Genomic DNA, 19,817 nt, shown 5'->3' with positions numbered 1-19,817 from the left:
CAAGACCCTATTTCCAAAACAACCAGAGCAAAAACAGTTGAAGGTACGGCTCAAGTGGTTAGAGTACCTGCCTATCAAGTGCAAAGCCTTGAATTCAAACCCTAGTACCAGAAAATAAAAAAATGCAACAATATATTTATAGGTAACATGGAGAACAGAAGGATTGACTAGTACAGTTCAGTTTTTTAAAGCTCAACAAGCATCATTGCAACACATTTAGAAAAAACATCTATGATTAGCAAGATCTGGTTCTGGGTGCCATGTACCCATGACCTACTCTCTGTGTGTGTTATACAACCAGAGAGCCAAAACAAGTCTATAGTGTCTAGGGCCCTATCATCTGTGCTGGGCAGACCTCCCATGCATCACAAATACACATGCATCAAAGCCTGGTGGGCTTTCCTAACAAAGGGCAGTGACTACGGCATGTCACTATGGTGGAATGGGCTCCATATAATTAAAACCATTCCAATTTCATTATTAGGCTAAGAAAAAAAAAACCCAAGAAAGGCTTTCTCATCTCCATATAGGTATTTGTTGTTCATGTGTCTTCTTTGATGAAGAGTGCACTCAAATATATTATACATTTTATTGGGTTGTTTTCTAATTACTGAGTTTTCAGACTGTTTTATAAATATATTATGGATACAAGAGTTTTATCAGATATGAGAGTTGCAATTTTTTCCTAGTTTGTGGCATACATTTTCATTTTCTTAGGAGTATTTTATGAATAAGTCTCTGATCAGATGTAATCTGACTACCTGCAAGTGTTTAATGCTATCTAAAATTATCTAAACATTAACTTTGTTAACTGCAAAACCCCCCAAGTCATAAAAATGTGTGCTGGTATTTCCCTGCATCTGCATGTCTGTGTGTTTAGGCACTATTCATATATTTATAGGTAACCAATTTGTTTGCTAGGGCCTTCGTATTACTTAAGAGTTAGATAAGGCAGCTTTACCTCCCGATCCAGGTCTATAGAAGGAGTGTCTTATCCATGATTTCCTTGGAGCCCCATGGCATGAGGTGAGAAGGAGGAAGGTGGCTGTATTTTCAGTGCTGTCTTCTGTCCCCACTAAGTTGGTTAATTATAAAAGACTGGCCTTCCCATGCTTCCTCCATACTGCTTGAAACATGGATCTGGATGCCTTCCATGATTTATATTCAGAAAGTCTACATGCATACAGATTTTTTAATAGACAGCCATCTTTGCTGAAGGTTTAGAGAAGATGGCATAGTGAGTTTTATCACATCAGTGCACACAATTGCAAGTTACATATGAGACCTCCAGTTCTGAAAAGTCCTCCATGGAGTATCATAGCTCTTTCTATACCTTTTGTCCTTAGAGTAAGTCAACATACAAAAAATATGCTATTTTAGTCAGTCTATGTTCTGTTATAATAGAATAGCTGAGATTGGGTGATTTATAAATAAAAGAGTTTTATGGTGGCTCATTATTCTGGAGATTGGGAAGATTCAGATTGCGCAGGTATGTCTTCTGGTAAAGGCATCATGGCACTTTAATTCATGGTGGAAAGCAGGAAAACAGAGCATGTACATGTGAGAAAATGGGGCTGAACTTCCACAATAGCTAACCTATTTATTTCTTTAAGAAAGGCATTAATCCATTCATGAGGCTCTGCACCTGTGACCCAAACACCTCCCAGTAGACCCCACCTCCCAGCACTGTTGGGCTGAGGAATTAATGATCCAAAATGAAATTTTGAAGGACACACAAACTGAATCACACACCTATTTTACTGTTTTGTGTTGCCATCCTCATAACCTAAGATCTTACTTTCTACATCATGACTTTCCTTATTTTTTCTAAACTGAATGTTAACCTTGTGAGATATTCTGGTGTCAACTAAAACAATATTACCATTTTTCTTTAGCACTCATGTATAGTTACCTGTTTGGCATATGCAAATGTCACCTTTGGGCTAGTGTCCTTTCTTTCCTTTTTTTTTCCCCCCAGTATTGAGGATTTAACCCAGAGCCTTGTACATGCTAGGCAAGTACTCTATAACTCGAGCTGTGCCCCCAGGCCCTTTGTTTTTACTTTATTTTTGAGATAAGGTCTTGCTAATTTTGCTTGGGCTGGCCTCAAACTCCTGCATCCTCCTCCAAGTAGCTGACAATACAGATATACCCCATAATTCCATCATTCTTACTGGAATTAATTTTAATTGTTACTTATCCTCTACTTGTGATGGACACACTTTTGGTGCTCTGGATGTGCCAAAATGCTGGGCTGTGTCACAGCATTTAAAACTGTGCAGAAATCTATCTCCTGTTCTTCTGATCCCTGCACACTAGCAAAGCAGGCCTCCCAGAAACTGGTCAGTTTAGCCATATGGTCCAGAGAAGGCAATGAGCAGTCAGGGCCTGTTTCTGAGAGTTCTTCAGCACCCTCTTGGCTGCTATAGACCCTGTCTAGACTACATCGCTACATGGTGATTCTGTCTTTGACTTTCAGGCATGGGGAGCCCTGCTGCAGTAGAGCTGAAGTAGGATGTTGGAGGAAGAGGGAACATGGTTTTAGAGAGAGTTTACAGAAGTTTGGATGGATGGCCACAGGCCTACTAGTATGGCATTTTGTTGTACAACTGGTGTGTTACCTGCCTTGAGTCAGAAGGGGAAGCCCCAACACATTGTTGCACAACAGTAACATCTCTGGACATTCTGACAGATTTCTTCTCCTAAAGACTCATTCTTTTAAGAGGAACTCAGATGTTTGTACTGTTCTTGGAGGCAATGCCTAGATTATAAATAAAGACTTTTATGATTCTTCCCTTTGTCCTTCTTCTTTAAACCTCCACTCACTAGCTATGCAATCTTTGAGACTTAGTTTCCTGTTCAATATGATGGAGTAATGTAATTATGCTTACCCAAAGAGTGCATTTAAAGAGAATCAAATCCAATTATGTACATAGGTGCTCATCACAGTGCCCATTTCATTAGCATCTCTCCGTAAATGGCAGCTGCAAATGACAGTAAGGGCCATGACAGCTCACATCCCCAGGTGGTCAGTGCATGAACAAAAATGTAACCTTTGGCATATGCTTGCCCGATGCCTAAGGAGCTCCCTGGAAAATTTGATTGTCCCTCTGTAAGCACTGGGAAGAATTGGTACCTCTTTTGCCCCTTTGTTTCCCTTTCTCCCATGCTTTTTGGCTTTTTGCTTGGCTTGCAACTGGACTTAATCTACTGCACCTATCTTGGTTTGGCTTTGAATAGTTTTAGAAATGCAGAGCAGAAGGAAACCCAAACAGGATATTCCCAGAATTTTGTATGAGCAAGCTGGAGGTCCAGGAGCATAATTTTTTGAGAAATCTGGGCCAAAACTAGCAAAATGACTATGATATCAAGGAAGTTTTCTCTCTGGTGCCTTTCCCTAGAAAACAGGAGGGTGCCCTGAGCTCCCCTAAGAAACTCATACATCTTGGTTGTCCCAAGAAGAGCAAGAAAAAAGAACTTAATAAGTTTCATGGAAGTGCTTGGGACCTTGTATCCTTAGGCTCAGGTGAGCACACAAATATTTTTCAATCCTGTCAGGAGAGAGCTTCCCTCACATAACAAGGAAGGGTTAGGGTGACTATAATAGCTGACATATCCCTTCGGTTACCCTGATGAACAGCAAAATTCTAACTTTACACTTAGAGAGTGTGGAGCCCAGAGTAGAAGCAGGTTCTAGTCCCAGATCCACTTCTTGACTTTTCTCTTCAATCCCATAGCAGCTCATACCACATTCATTTCCCTAGAAGTTTCATATCCCCTTATTACCTCTTACCTTGTGTATTACATGTCCCTTACTTGGATTTTAAATTCTTAATGGCAGGGGTCAGAAACTATATTATTTTGCATGCACATTTTGCAAAAAACACCCAATAAGTGCTCAGCAATTAAAACTATCATATTGAATTAAAACTATCATACTGACTTTTGTATCATAAATAATTCATTTTATGAGATAAAAAGTTAAATAAAGAATAAAAATAACTTAATTCATAAATTAATCAAACATTTTAAAGTCTTCTACTGTCTTCAATACAGTATAATCACTGCCAGTCCCTTAATGAGTCTCTGCTGGTTGAAGAATGTCTGAAATCTTGTCCTGTCCCAGAAGCCTAGGCTGGGAGATCTTCATTTCTGGAAGAAATCTGTAAGTCTGTTGATGAAGGAAAAGTTCCTGAGTATTTCCACACAGACTACTGTCCAGGCACAGCTGCTGTATTCCTTGTCCTTCAGGTATCTGATGATCCTCCAATAATAGCTCTTCAGTTGCAGAGTGGTCATGACATTTCCCCAGGTTAAGTTTACCTCCTCCAGTTGTCCAGCCAGAGTTGTCCGCAAACGATCCATCTGCTGGTGGACTTGAACAAAGAGGCTCCTGATGATGGCTTCATCCCATCCCGTGTTAGAGAGATCTCTTGTGAAAATTTCAAGGACATTGTGTAGCATCTCATAGATGATAAAGGCAGCGTCCTCTTTCTGGAGCTGCTGTGGTAGCTTAATCTCTTCCGGGACCTCGAAGTCCATCCTGTCCCGGATGCAACTTTCAGGCCTTCCATTTAAGTGTGTCAGGAGCTTCTGGCATGCCATACTGCTCCTGTTTTGTTGGAGTCGAAGCAACCGGTAGCTTCTAGAAAGAGCTGTAGTGGAGAAGCACAACAGGAGAGCAACATGGAAGACACACCTGTTGGTCATGATGAAAACCGGAACAGTGTTGTCTACACCTGTGGGATGGGGCAAAGGCTCCCAAAATCTGCAGTGAAAATGTCCTTCCTTCATGGGTATTGGCTATTTATATGGGATGGTCCTCTCTGTTTCAGAGGAATTTCCCACTTTCAGTTCTCCCTTTCAGTTTTCCTATGTCATTTTTTTCTTTTTACATTTTACCAGTTTCTAATACTATTTTTATTTAAGCTCATATATACTTGTATATATTAGGAGAAAAGTTATACATACTGTGAGGATTTGTAATGCTTTGTAAAGTTTCACTAATTGCTAAAAGGAGGAAAGAAAAGACCTTGGAGAAAACAAAAGAAATCAAGGAACCAGATAACTAAAGACCCCTAAACTAGCCAAGAGGTATTAACTGAAAACCCAATTATAGAATGGCAGCTGACCTTAAACAGGGTTTTTCTCATTGCAATAGTAGGTTCTTCTGAGGGGGCTTCAAAACTTCTGAGAGACCTTGGAATAGTGTATGGTATAAGAAATCTTCAAATAAAGCAGCCACAGCTCTTTTTCTGGAATAGGATCCTACATGAGGATAAATCGCTGTAAGTGGAGTCAAAGTTGAGCAGTATAAATACAAAGAGACAAGGAGACAGAACACCAGACCATTATGGGTGGAGGTAGACTATTCAAAAAGCAAACTGCCATGCTCTTGAAACACTTCATAAAAGCAACAGAAGAGGGAGCTCTGTGAAGTTAGAAAAGCCACCCTGGCCACTTCTAAAAGTTCAGGACATAAACTCCTATAAAATTGAGCAAAGGAGAGTACTGAGATGGGATCTAATACAAAATTATTAGAAAAGAAGAGATTGAGTAGAATAATATCTATATAAATAATGAACATATTCTAGGAATAATGTATACAACATAGATCAAAATTGTAACATATTATCACCAAAGGAATTAAAAATAGTAATAAATTATATAAAAAATGTAAATCAAAATTAGAAAACATCAGAAATGAAGTAATATTTGTAGGAAATAATCAGAAATCAAATAAAAAACAAAATTTAACTGTATTAGATACAATCACAAGAAATGGGTACTTTGGAAGAAATGTGGCAATGGAAAAAAACTTGAATCTGGGAAAAATATTAGCAGCTAGAATCCACCAGTGCATAAAAATTATTTTATATTGACTAAGGGGAGATAGGGGAGATATAAAGTGAAATGACCAAAATCTGGGAAAAATTAGGAAATATTAAAAACAATATTGGAATTAGGGTGATCTTTCTCATCAAGACATAAAACCCAAAAGTAGAATAGAAAAATATTCATAATTATTGATTAATTCCAGTATGGCAAAAAATCCCATAAAGTCAATAGGAAAGAGCAAACCAAAAACACATTTGTAATACACGATGAAAGGGATAATTTTCTTCATCTCCAAAAATCTCGTAAAATTAATAATAAACCAAAAAAAAGTTTATAGATGGCCAGATACCAGGAAAAGAAATCTAATTTACCAATAAAGATATAAAAATCTGCTCAATGTTATTAGAAACTTAAATCAAATGAGTAGTGAGGCAACCATTTTTCATTATTCAGACTTGCAAAGGGCACAGGGAAGTGGGTACTCCAGGAAGCCCTCAGCAAAATTACAAATCTATTCAAACTTTTTGGAGTATGGGAATGATTATTTTTTCAAAGATAGCTGAAAGTGCCTCCCATTCTGAGTGAAAATTTATGATGTGATTTTGACTCTACCCATCAAGAGGTGGGATCTATGTTTCTTCCTTTTGAGTCAGGGAAGATTATTGTGGAAAGGCCAACGCTACATGATTTTATTTATTGATTGCAGCACTGGGGTTTGAACTCAGGGCCTCATGCTTGCTAACCAGGCATTTTTACCGCTTGAACCACTCCTCCAGTCCTACAGATTTTTGAACCTGGGTCAGAAATGATATAATTTCGACTTCATTAGCTGGATTCCTTGCACCTGAAGTTTTCTGCCACCAGGTGAGTGGTCTGACTGCCCCTGAGGCTGCTGTGATGTAAGAAAGACCATACTAGTTTATCAGGAAAGACCATATGGAAACTGGCAATTTATTTCAAAATTTTAAATTTTAAGCAATGAAATTGTCACTTTAACTTGCAATATAGTAGCTATGAATTTACTATGTCTGTCCCTTCAGAAGTTTGTGTGTATGTGTGTGCGTGCCATGTGTACATGTACAACATCTATAAATATCCATTGTAGTGTTGTCATAGTAAAAAGAGATAAATCTCCATTAGTATAAACTTATTAAGTAAAGCCAGGCACAGTGACTGACACCTGTAATCCCACCTATTAGGGAGGCCATAGGTAGGAGGACTGTGGTCTGAGGCTGACCCTGGGAAAAAACAGAAGACCCTCTCCAAAAAATAACTACAAAAAGAAAAATTGAAAGAAAGAAAGAAAGAAAGAAAGAAAGAAAGAAAGAAAGACTGATTAGTAGTACTATGGTTCAAACAAAATGGAATACTATGGAGCCATTAAAAAGGAAGGTTAGCTGATAGGGACCTATGTCACAAATATATAGAGTGAAAAGAGCAATACATATGCTAATGGGTATAGTATTACCATTTTTCTGTAAATTCATAGAAAGGCATACATGTGTATTTTGACACATGCATGTCATCTTTTTCTGCATTACATTTGCCCAAATAGTAACAGCCATTATGTGAAGGAAAAATAATGAGAGGGGTGATGATAAAAGAAAAGTATTTCCCTTTTCCCTTTGTACTGTTAGAAATGATTTCATGTGGGGCTTCCCCCACAATAGGAAGATACCTTAAACATTGGGTCATTAGGTGTATTCATAATTTAGTACATTTTATTTGAGATCATTTAATGTATGTTAGCAAATTTTCGTCTTTCCTTTTTTATTCCCATTTAATTTTTTCTATAATGAACACATATTATTTATATCTAGTGATCTATAGCACAGGAGGGAGATTATAGTTCACAACAATTTATTGTATGTTTTATAAAGGAATAGAAGAAATTCCCCAACACAAAGGAGTGATAAACGTTTTAGGATGTGGTGTGCTAAATGTCTCTGAAAGGCCCATAAGTTAAAGTCTTGATCCCCAGAGTGACACTAAGCCTACAAGAGGTGGTAGACCCTTAGTAGGTGGGCCTTTAGGTCATTGGAGATGTGGTTGTGAAGGGGATTTTGGGGCCCTGGCCCTCTCCTTGCTTTCGCTCCCTGACCATGAAGTGAGCAGTTTTGCTCCAGCACACACCCTCCTGCCATGATGTACTGACCACCAGAGGCCCCAAGGCAATAGGGCGATTCAATTACAGACCAGAACCCAGAATTGTGAGCCCAAATAAAGCTTTTCTCTTTATAGATTAATTGTCTCAGATATTTGTTATAGTAATGGAAAACTGACTAACATAAGTGGAATGTTAATTATCCTGCCTTAATCATTAAACATTATATGTTATATAATGATTACCACACTCTCCCACATAAATATGTACAAATAATGTATGTCATTTAAAAAACAAATACCTAGTTATATTGAAAAAGATGACATAAAATGGTACAACACACCTATGTAAAATATGTAGAGAAATTAATAAAAGGAAATATACCATTTAACAGTCATTTTGTTTGGCTTGTAAGTCACCAGTGATTTCTTCCCCTTTTAAAATTTTATGTGGTTTTTGAATATATATTCATTGTAATTGACTAATCTACACTACACAAAAGAGAAAACAAGCCTCAGCTCTTCGGGTTACTTTGCTTTTTCTGTGAGTTTCATTCTCTCCAGCCTTTGGCCTTTGCATGCCACCTCTTTGCAGAAACTCAGTCATTACATGGGTTTTACAAAAAGTGAGTTTCCTAAAACAAGTTCCAAAACTATGAGGGTTTTTGAAAAGCAAAATCATTTCTCGGCTGTTCCATTTGTGATGTCTAGTGTTATGTCAGTGGTTAAGTTGGCCTGGAATCATCCCTGGCACTAAGACCAATCCAAGGAGCTTCAGAGGCCAGGCAACCTAGTGATGGCACATTTTACTCAGAAGGGCAATAACCCAAGGGGTCTGTTCACTGGAGCCTGCTCTTCCAAGATGACGTGCAACCTCATATAGAGTTGATCTCCCCAGGGGCAGCAGTGGTCCTCCCCTTGCTGCCACATCTAGTGGCCTCTTATCCTCTGTGCTGAAATAGCCCTCACAGGGTTCATAATCTAATAGAATTAGAACAACAGTAGTGGTAATAGTAGAAATAATACTAATTACCATTTTTGAGTACTTACTATGTGCCATTCTCTGACTAATTCTCATTTCAGATGGTGTATGAGTCCAGTTTTTCTTACTACAAAATATCTGCTTCAAGCAGACTAATTATAAAGAAAAGTGTTTTTGTAGCTGAAAGTTGTGGGGATTCAACATCTAAGATTGGATAGCTCCATTAGTTCAAAGTACAGCTGTAAAGGATAAAACTCACTGTAAAGGTATGTAGTCAAAATTAGGTATGCTGATATTGTAATGGTGGTATGTTAACCATCTATAATTCCAGTATAAAGGGTAAAACAAAAATTATGAAATGATTACATTTAAAATGTGTTAATGGATACGCAATATAAAAAATAATGCCAAGATCATTAAAGGTGTCTGGAGGAATAAATGTATAGAGATTTTATATGCAATTGAATTAAGCTGTTATCAGCTTAAAATAGACTGTTGTAGCAACAAGATAATTTGTGTAAGACTTGTGCTTAGCATAAAGTAAAATCTTATGTTTCATACACAAAAGATAAAGAAAGGAAGGAAAACATACTACTACAGAAAATCATCAAATCACTTAGGAAGATAATAGAGAAAGAAAGGAAATAAAAATAATCAGTTAATCAGAAAGCAATTAACAAAATAGCAATCGTAAGTCCTTACTTACCAATAATTTCTTTAAATGTAAATGGACTTAAATTCTCCAACAGAAAATATAGAGCAACTGAAAACTTTTTTTTTTCAAATGCTGTATACCAGAGATTCACTTCAAGAGCTTTAAGGGAACACATATTCAAAAAGTGATGGGAAAAGTTATTCCCTACAAATGGTAGCCAAAAGAATCAGCAACACCACCACCAACAGGTGTTGGCGAGGATGCGGGGAAAAAGGAACCCTCTTACACTGTTGGTGGGAATGTAAACTAGTACAACCACTCTGGAAAAAAATTTGGAGGCTACTTAAAAAGCTAGACATCGATCTACCATTTGATCCAGCAATACCACTCTTAGGGATATACCCAAAAGACTGTGACACAGGTTATTCCAGAGGCACCTGCACACCCATGTTTATTGCAGCACTATTCACAATAGCCAAGTTATGGAAACAGCCAAGATGCCCCACCACTGATGAATGGATTAAGAAAATGTGGTATCTATACACAATGGAATTTTATGCAGACATGAAGAAGAATGAAATGTTATCATTCGCTGGTAAATGGATGGAATTGGAGAACATCATTCTGAGTGAGGTTAGCCTGGCCCAAAAGACCAAAAATTGTATGTTCTCCCTCATATGTGGACATTAGATCAAGGGCAAACACAACAACGGGATTGGACTTTGAGCACATGATAAAAGCTAGCATTTGTTGCCCTTAACACAGAGAAACTAAAGCACATACCTTAAAAGCATCTGAGGCCAATAGGAAAAGGGGAACAGGAACTAGAGAAAAGGTTAGATCAAAAAGAATTAACCTAGAAGGTAACATACACGCATAGGAAATTAATGTAAGTCAACTCCCTGTATAGCTATCCTTATCTCAACCAGCAAAAACCCTTGTTCCTTCCTATTATTGCTTATACTCTCTCTACAACAAAATTAGAAATAAGGGCAAAATAGTTTCTGCTGGGTATTGAGGGGGTGGGGGGGAGAGGGATGGGGCGGAGTGGGTGGTAAGGGAGGGTGTGGGGGCAGGGGGGAGAAACGACCCAAGCATTGTATGCACATATGAATAATAAAACAATAAAAATTAAAAAAAAAAAAGAAAACATCAGGAGCTGTACTTACATTAGGGGAAAAAGTGGACTTTAGATCAATACTCTGTTAAAAGACATAGAAGGTCATTATGCAATGCTAACGGCAAATTCATCAAGAGTATGTAATAATTATAAATATATATGCACCCAACAACAGAGCACAGATATATATAAAAGAAATATTAAAATATCTGAAGAGTGAGGTAAACTGTAATACAATAATAATAGTAGGAACTTCAACACCATTTTGATTTTTTTTAAATTGTTTTATTATTCATATGTGCATACAAGGTTGGGTCATTTCTCCCCCCTGCCCCCACCCCCTCCCTTACCACCCACTCCGCCCCCCCCTTCTACCCCCTCAATATCTAGCATAAACTATTTTGCCCTTATCTCTAATTTTGTTGAAGAGAAAGTATAGGCAATAATAGGAAGGAACAAGTGTTCCTGGTTGAGATAAGGATAGCTATACAGGGAGTTGACTCACATTAATTTCCTGTACGTCAACACCATTTTGATAATGGAAAAAGTAATTCAGATAGAAAATAACACTTGCTGGACCCAAACTATGCCTTAAACTAAATTGACTACACATTAATCTCCAGAGCATTCTATCGAATAGAGTTGGATGAGCATTGAACAAGTGAGCATAGAAATTCTCCAGGACAGATTATATTTTAGTCCACAAACCAAGTCTTAACAAATGTAAAAAGATTGAAATCATACTCTATCAAGTATCATTTTTAACATGATGATATAAACTAGAAATCAGTAGCAGGAAGAAAACCAGAAAATTCACAAATAGATGGAAATTAAAGAACACTCTCCTAAATAACCAATGAGTTAAAAAGGAAATTGAAAGGGAAATTAGAAAACACCTTGAGACAAACAAAAATGGAAATGCAAAACACCAAAACTTATGGAATGCAGCAAAACCAATTCTAAGAGAGAATCTTTTTTTCAAAAGAAGGAAGTTTATTGCTATAAACATCTACGTAAGAATGAAAGAAAGATTTAAAATGATCAACCTAATTTTAAACCTTAAGGAGCTATGAATAGGACAAACTAAGCATGTAATTAGTAGGGAGGAAGGAAATTATAAAGGCCACACCAGAGATACATGAAATAGAAACTACAAAAACAGGTTCTTTTTTCCACCAGGAAAAATTGATACATCCTGGAGTTGGTGTTTTCTGGAAAGATAAACAAGACGGACAACTGTTTGGCTAGAGTAATAAAAAGAAAAAGAAGACTCAAAAATAAATAAAATAAGAAATTAGAGAGGAGAGATTGCAACTGATAACATAGCATTGCAAAGGATCACAAGACTACTATGAACAGTAGGATACCAACAAACTGGACAGTCAAGAAGAAATGGGCAAGTGTCTATTAACATATGCCTTATAAAAAGTGAATCATTAATAAATAAAATTTGAACAAATAATCACAATGATGATGCTGATCAATAATCCTAAACCTCCCACCAGTAGAAGTCCAGACCTAGAGGGCATTAATGGAAGTTTCTACCAAATATTAAAAGAAGAATGAATATCAATCCTTCTCAAACCTTACAAAATATTGAAGAGTAGATAACACTTTCAAATGCGTTTTATGAAACCAACATTAACCATACAAACATACTATAAAAATAGAAAATTTCTGGCTAATATCTTTCATGAACATAGATACAAAAATGCTCAACAAAATATTAACAAACCAAATTCAGTAGCATGTTAACAGGATCATGTACTATGATCAAATGGAATTTGTAATTTGTCCCTGTCATGTAAGAATATGTCGCATATGCAAATCAATACAAGCGATATACCACATTAAGAGAAGGCAAGATTAAAATCAAATGATCATTTCAGTAGGAACAGAAAAAGTATTTGACAAAAATCGACATTCATCCGTGCTTTAAAAAAAAAAAAAACTACCAACAAATTAGTTACAGAAGAAATGTTCTTCAACATGAAAAAGATTATGTATTACAAGGCCTGGTAACACTATACTTAATGGTGAAAAGTCAGAAGTTTTTCCTCTAAGATTAGGAACAAGGATGCCTACTATTGTCTATTCAATATGATACTAGAATTCCTAGCAAGAAAAAAAAATCATCCAAATAAGAAAGGAAGAAATAAAATTATATCTGCTGATGACATGATCTTATATATGGGGAACCCTAAAGATTGTACCAAAAAAACTGCTAGAAACCAATTAACAAATTCTGTAAAATTGCGGGATATAAAATTAGCAGACATATCAGCTGTATCTCCATACACTTAATAATGAACTATCAAAACAAGATAGTATGAGAATTAGCCTGTTTATAGTAGCTGAAAAAATACTTAGGAACAAATTTAACCAGGGAGGTGAAAGAACTCTATATTGATTACTATAAAATATTTATGAAGGAAATTGAAGAGACAAATAAATGGAGAGATGATAAAGAATTGGAAGAATTAATTATGGTAAAATGTTCAAACTACCCAAAGCCATCTACAGATGCAATGCAATCCCTACCAAAATACCAATTATATTTTTCACAAAAATAGAAAAATTTCCTAAAATTCTTATGACTCAGCAGAAAAAAGGTAAAACGATAAACTGCCAAAGCAATCTTGAGCAAGAACAAAGATAAGGCATCATTTTCAAATTACGTTATAAAACTGTCCTAATCAAATATTACATATAATGTATAAAGCTATATAATTGAATACATTGTTGCTATTATTATTTTGAATAAAGTGTTATGTCAGGTCAATTAAGAATAAGAAAAATAAAAGTATTTTATATTTTATCTTCATTTAATCCTTCTTTGATGTTCCTCCCTTTTTTTTTTTTAAATGTAGATCCAAGTTTCTGACATATTACTTTCTTTCTCTTTGAAGAACTTTTAAGCATTGGTTACAAAGCTGGTCTACTGAGAAAATATTCTCTAAATTTTTGTTTGAGAAAGTCACTACTTTCCCTTCACTTTTTTTTTTTTTTTTTTTGGCAATGTTAGGGAACAAACCTAGCATGCCTCATGCTTGCTAGGCAAACACTCAACCACTGAGCCACATTCCCAGCCCTTTCCTTTGCTTTTGAAGGACATGTTTAAAGGTACAGAATTCTAAATTGGTAGGGTTTTCTCTCAGTGCTGGACACAAATCATTCTACTTTCTTCTCGTTTGCATGTCTTCTGGAGAGAAGCTGAGTGGGCTTATCTTTGTTCGTTTATAGGCAAAGTATTTTTTGTCTCTGGTTTCTTTCAAGCCTTTTTCTTTATCTCTGATATTCTGTAGTTTGAAAATGATGTGTGTAGATAAAGCTTTCCTGGCTTTTACCCTGCATGGTGTTCTCTGGACTTTCTGTATCTGTGGTTTGATGGCTGATATTAATTTGAGGGGATCATCAGTCATTATTTCAAAAGTTTTTTTGTTCTTTTCTTTTTTTCATTTCTGGTATTCCCATGACATGTACATTACAACTTTTGTAGTTGTTCCTCATTTCCTGGATATCCTAGCCTGGTTCCCCTCTCAACTGCTCCACCCCCAGTCCTTGTTTTCTTTGCTTTTCAGCTTTAGAGGTTTGTATTTATACATCCTTAAGCTCAGAGATTCTTTTCTTAGCCTTGTCCAGTCTACTAATGAGCCCATGAAAGACGTTTTTCATTGCTGTAATACTGTTTTTGATTTCTACAGCTTCTTTTTTGGTTCCCTCTTAGGTTTCCCATCTCCCTGGTTATGTTGACCACCTGTTCTTGCAGGCTGTCTGCTTTATCCATTAAAGCCCTTAGAATATTAACCATTGTTCTTTAAAATTCCTGGTATGGTAATTCCAACATCAGTGACATGCCTGTTTCCTGATGCTTCCTCTTTCTCTTCAAGTTGTATGTGTGTGTGTGTGTTTTCCTTATTATGCCTTACAATTTTACTACTATAGTTAGGTCTTGAAAAGTGTGTTGGCAAGGTGTTGTGGTAGGGAGAGTATTCTATAATTCTATGATTAATTTTCAGTCTTGATCTTGTAGTGAGTCTAAGTCTCAGGACTGTGAACTTTACAAGTTGTCTCTCAGCAAACACCTTCCACTCCCGTTAAGAGTCAGGATGGTTAGAATGGGCTGGATATGGGCATTTTTTGGTCCCACATGGAAAACCAGGGTGAGCTAAAATTGATATTTCCCTTCGTCCATGTGAAAATCTAGAACTGGCTGCAGTTGGGTCCTACCTCTACTACCACCCATCATCAGTTAGGTTCTAGTAAAATCCCAGCAGGTTTTTCCTGAGAGAGAGTCTGGAATACTACAAAGTGGCTTTACTTCCTCTCCCTCTACCAGAAGTACTAGTGGATTTTTCTCTGATTACTGTGAGAACCAAGCAAAATTCAAAGTGTGAGGGCCTTGTATGGCTGGGTCACCTGAAGGTTTAATTCTCAAGTGTCCACACTAAACCTTGGGCAATATGTTAACTTCCTTATGTTAGCATTGGTTCACACAATAGTTTCTACACATGAAACCATTCTCTCCTTAAGCTGTGACTCCTTGTTTTTGCCTGTTTGTCTCTCCAGTCTTGGGGGCAGAAGTTTGCCCTATGTTCTAACTTATTAACCCAAAAAGAGTTGCTGGCTTTTCAGTATGTCCAGCATTTTACTTATTGTAAAGACAAAGTAGCCATTTATAAGCAACTTGTGCAGGACTGGCTTCACTTGGTTGTTTAATTTACTTAAGATGAACTTAAACCAACGAAAAATATTACATAGCTTTTCTCCTTCAATTGATATTGATTTTTTTCACCTTGATCACGAGTGAGGAGTAAGCAACTTCTCCCTTATTATTTTTTTAAGTGAGTGAGGTACATTTAAGCACAAGGTAAATACTTAAGGAGGGAAATCAGACTCTGCCATAGGTGATTACAAGGTTAGAACAAGACAGTTGGGTCTCCCACCTGGGAAATACACATTCACTTATTGAAGAAATATTTATTATTTATTAACTTCTTAATGAGTATTTACTAAGCACTCCACAAAGAAAATATTTATTTTTACTTATTGAGTATTCAGTAATGTATATTAAGCATAAAGATAAATGGTGAATCTTGCCATTTTATTGGTTATTATAAAAAATGTCTTCAAATAAAATTTTTTAGTGGCTTGATTATATATCTTGTGTATTCTTCCTCATGCTTATTCTAATATATTTTATTTCAATTTTTTTTGTACTTTATTGTTGTTAGAATTATGAACAAAATTATTTTCTCATTACATTTTCTAATTTTGAATGCAAATTAACTTTTCATGTATATGTGTATTTTCTTTTTAAATGAATATTTTTTAAACCCTCTAATTTTTAAATTCTAATATTGCAAATACCAATGCATAGAAACACAGAAACACAATCACTTTGAAGTCTCCATAATTTTAAAGATGTGTCAATGGGTCCTGAAACCAAATTATTTGAGAAGTGCTGATACTACTTACAAGTATCTCTCTATATATGGTTAATTAGGTGGATGTGTATGATGGGCTTATGATATTAGTCTCTCCTCTATTAGTTATCTTATTTAATCATAGAAAATCAAATGTGATATTTTTCTGACCAAAGCTAGCAACATGGGGTAGCTCCAGAATACACTTAGGGTAAAGGTTATGAAAAAAAGATGGGGACAGGAGGTAAAGAGAACATAGAAAAGTAGAAACATTCTGGCCAAAAACATGGTATGGTCATGGAAAGTTCTAATAACACTGGAAAATTTTGCTCAGCAACTTAGAGACTTCCTGTGAAACCTGGGAACCACAATGGAAAAACTTTGGTTCAGGGAAAGGAAGAACTTATCTTCCTGTTTTCCACTTTCTACTTTACTTGTCCTTACTGGCACCCAACCTGGTTTCTTTGTAACCACAAGCTAACAGTTGATGCGGGACAGAATCTGCAGAATCTGCCTTAGGGCCTCTGACGTGATGTGAAGAAGCAGAGTATGCTGTCAAGACCAATGCGCCACAGGTTTCAGAAACTTTCTGTTCCTTTATCCTTTCCCACACCTCAGATATCTTGTCACAGCCCTTTGATGAGACTTGTTCTTTAGCTTTTCTTCTTGCTGCTATGAAATCCAGCTGTCAATAGATTGCTTTGCTGTGGGCTCTAATTCTCGCTAATGTTGGGGTTCAGGACATGCTTCCCCAAAATATGATACCCTAGTAATTGAGAAAAATCACAGAAGTAAGGGAATCATTCTCTTTTTTTTGTGTGTGAGCTGGCCATAAAAGAATTCATTGTTCTCTTCTCCTAAAAGTAGGTCATAAAATACCCAAGGGACAGATGTCCTCCCCTATGGCTGGAGGAAAGAAATGAAAACACAAAGACCCAAAGAAGAATCTGAACAAATATGCCTTGCTGAATTCCCTTAAGTTTATTACTGTGAGGTCAGACCCCAATTTGATGCGATCATACTACTATAGAACTGAGTACACTTCATTAATCCTAAGCATAAAACTAATTTTCCCTGAGTCTTTGCATCTTTATTTTTGAAGGATCCCATGTTGCATAAACTTTGATTAAATACACTTACACTTTCTTCCTGCTGATGGCTTATTATAAGGATTAGCCATGAACCTTGCAACTGATGAAGAAAAGATACTTCTTTCAGTTTTCTCTCCTTCTATATACAAAGATGATCAGAAAGTTGCCCAATCCATATTCCCTGTCACACTGGGTTGACAATCCTGGGACATACAAAGGCCATCCACCGAGTATTTCCCGTTATGTACCATTGGGATATTGGCTGCTAGAAACTCCACATCAGCTTTCTTGGTTGCAGATGCCAGTTTTCCCTGATCTGGTTTTGCTTTTCCTTCCAGATACTAGTCAGTTATTTAAGCGTACTAGATTTATTTAATTCTCACAGTTGCTCTTAGGGGCTGTGATGGTTACTTATAGGTGTCAACTTGATTGGATAAAGGGACACTTAGAGAACTGGTAAAACATTATTTCTGGGTGTATCTGTGAAATGTTTCCAGAGGAAATTTCTACATGAGTTAGTAGGGAAAATCAATGCAGGCAGACATCATCCAATTGGCTATAGGTCCAGATAGAACAAAAAAGGCAAGGAAAAAGGGTTTTCTCTCCTTTCTCTCTCTTTCTCTGTCCATCTCTCTCTCTCTCTCTTTCTCTCCTCAAACTAGTATACATCTCCTACCTCAGAACTCCAGGATCTCTGGTCTGTTTGACTCCATGACTTATAGCAGTGGCTACTGGGGGGTCTCAGGCCTTTGGCCTCTGACAGAACTACATGAGTTTCTCTACTTCCAAGCCTTCCAAATTGGACTGAGCTTTGCGACTGGCATCCCAAGGTCTCCAGCTTACAGATGGCTTGTCAAGTGATTTCTCATACTATAACTTTGTCAGCCAATTCCCTTAATAAATCCCCTCTTATATCTTTCTTTCCTGTCTATTCTCTCTGCAAATTCTGAATAAAAATAGCTGAATAAAAATCAGCTCCATTCCCTTCCACTAACTTGTGTGTATATTTCTTATTGCTCATTTTGTGTATGAGTCTCTTGTCTTTAGTTTGTGGCTCTTTACAGTGAAACAGCCCAAAGTGAAACTCTGTGTATAGCTAAAACATGCAGCTAAATTTAGCATTATTTCATCATTAGGGATTGCCTAAGAACCAAGTGGTGAAAAGCTAACAATGAGGATGATACAATAAGTGAAAAAGAAACTAAATGCAAGTTTGACAATGAAGAATGGGGCAAGGATTCCACTACAGCCTAGCAACTTGGCTAAGATGAGTGAACCCTATCTTCACAGAGCAAAGGATTTTTCTATTTGCTAGGAAAATACTTTTGCTATTCAAATGAAAATGTTTAACTCCCTGAAAACAGTGAGAAACAGGAAACTAGTAAAGTAAGGTAGGCCCTTGTAATCAGCTCCTATGTGTGCCATGTAGCAATGGTTCTGTCTCTAACTCAGGGTATTTGCTGTCATATGCTTTGTGTAATCATCCAGCGAATGGCTATTTTTGCTTCATCCTTGTGAGTAATTGAGCTAACATGAAAAAGTTCCCTGGCCAGTTCTCTTGGAATTGCCTCACTTTTCCTGCTCACAAATCTAGAACATTAAAGAACAATACTCTAACCAGATTCTAACAGAAAAGTTAACAGATAAGGAGCACATATTAAGTGCTAGATATGAGTCTGAGCACATTGTATAAATAAAAGCAATTAGCACTCATCACTGGTTTATAATATAGTACTATAATCATTTTAATTTTATAGACAAGGAAACTGGTCATAGACAGGTCTATTTCCCATTCCTGTGTTAGGACAGAAAAATAGCTTTGTAGCTGGGGGCATGGCTCAAGCAGTAGAGTGCTTATCTAGCAAAATTGAAGCCCTAAGTTCAAACCTCAAAACCACCAAAAAAAACCAAAAAACCCCAGCAATAATAACAATAATAACCCCCCCAAAGGTACCATTCTATTCCTTGAGTTCTACTGAAGACATTCAAGTCCATGTGTACTTATCCATCTTTCATTTCTAGCCCCCTATAGGGAAGTAAATTTGATTTCATTCCCAACCCTTATCTTTTATTCATTTCTTATTTTTATAAAATACCCATTTTTGCCAATTCTTTGGCTTAGCTCTGGTCTCCAGTGGTCTGCACACGTCTGTCCTTTCTTTTGTTGTCACCTTATTTTAGTATCTTTTGCATCTTTTCATCACTTCTAAAATGCTGGTTATGTGCTTGCCTTGGCAGCCCATATACTAAAATTGAAACAATACAGAGAAGATTAGCATGACACACAAATTTGTGAAGAGTTCCATATTTTTCTGTTCCAGGAGTGGGAGGGAGAAGGGGATGAAGGAGAATGGTGGAGATGGAGAATACAAGTACGAAACATTTGATACATTGTAAGAACTTTAGTAAATGCCACAATGTACCCCCACCCAGCACAAAAATAAGACAATTTAAAAATCAAAAATAAATAAAAATAAAAGGCTGGTTACTCATAGGTGTCTCTCCATTTTACTCCCTGTTCTGAGCTGTGGCTCTTTGCAAATACAGGGCTTCCTTAAGAAAATGTATCGTTCTCTCTGTAATTGATGATTTCGTTTTTTCC

General features: G+C 36.7%; 1 protein-coding gene and 1 pseudogene across 1 annotated transcript; one reads left to right on the top strand and one right to left on the bottom strand.

Moving 5' to 3' along the window:
* Positions 1-4,146: 4,146 nt before the first annotated feature.
* Ifnb1 (interferon beta 1) lies at positions 4,147-4,710 on the bottom strand. Its single transcript, XM_074052168.1, has one exon. The coding sequence runs from the start codon at positions 4,708-4,710 to the stop codon at positions 4,147-4,149; it is 564 nt and encodes a 187-aa protein (XP_073908269.1).
* Positions 4,711-19,437: 14,727 nt separating this feature from the next.
* On the top strand, positions 19,438-19,527 carry LOC141415932 (U6 spliceosomal RNA; annotated as a pseudogene).
* Positions 19,528-19,817: the final 290 nt, after the last annotated feature.

This window comes from Castor canadensis, chromosome 13 (assembly GCF_047511655.1).
Source record: "Castor canadensis chromosome 13, mCasCan1.hap1v2, whole genome shotgun sequence".
Taxonomy (NCBI): domain Eukaryota; kingdom Metazoa; phylum Chordata; class Mammalia; order Rodentia; family Castoridae; genus Castor; species Castor canadensis.
This window is presented reverse-complemented; position numbering and strand designations above follow the sequence as displayed.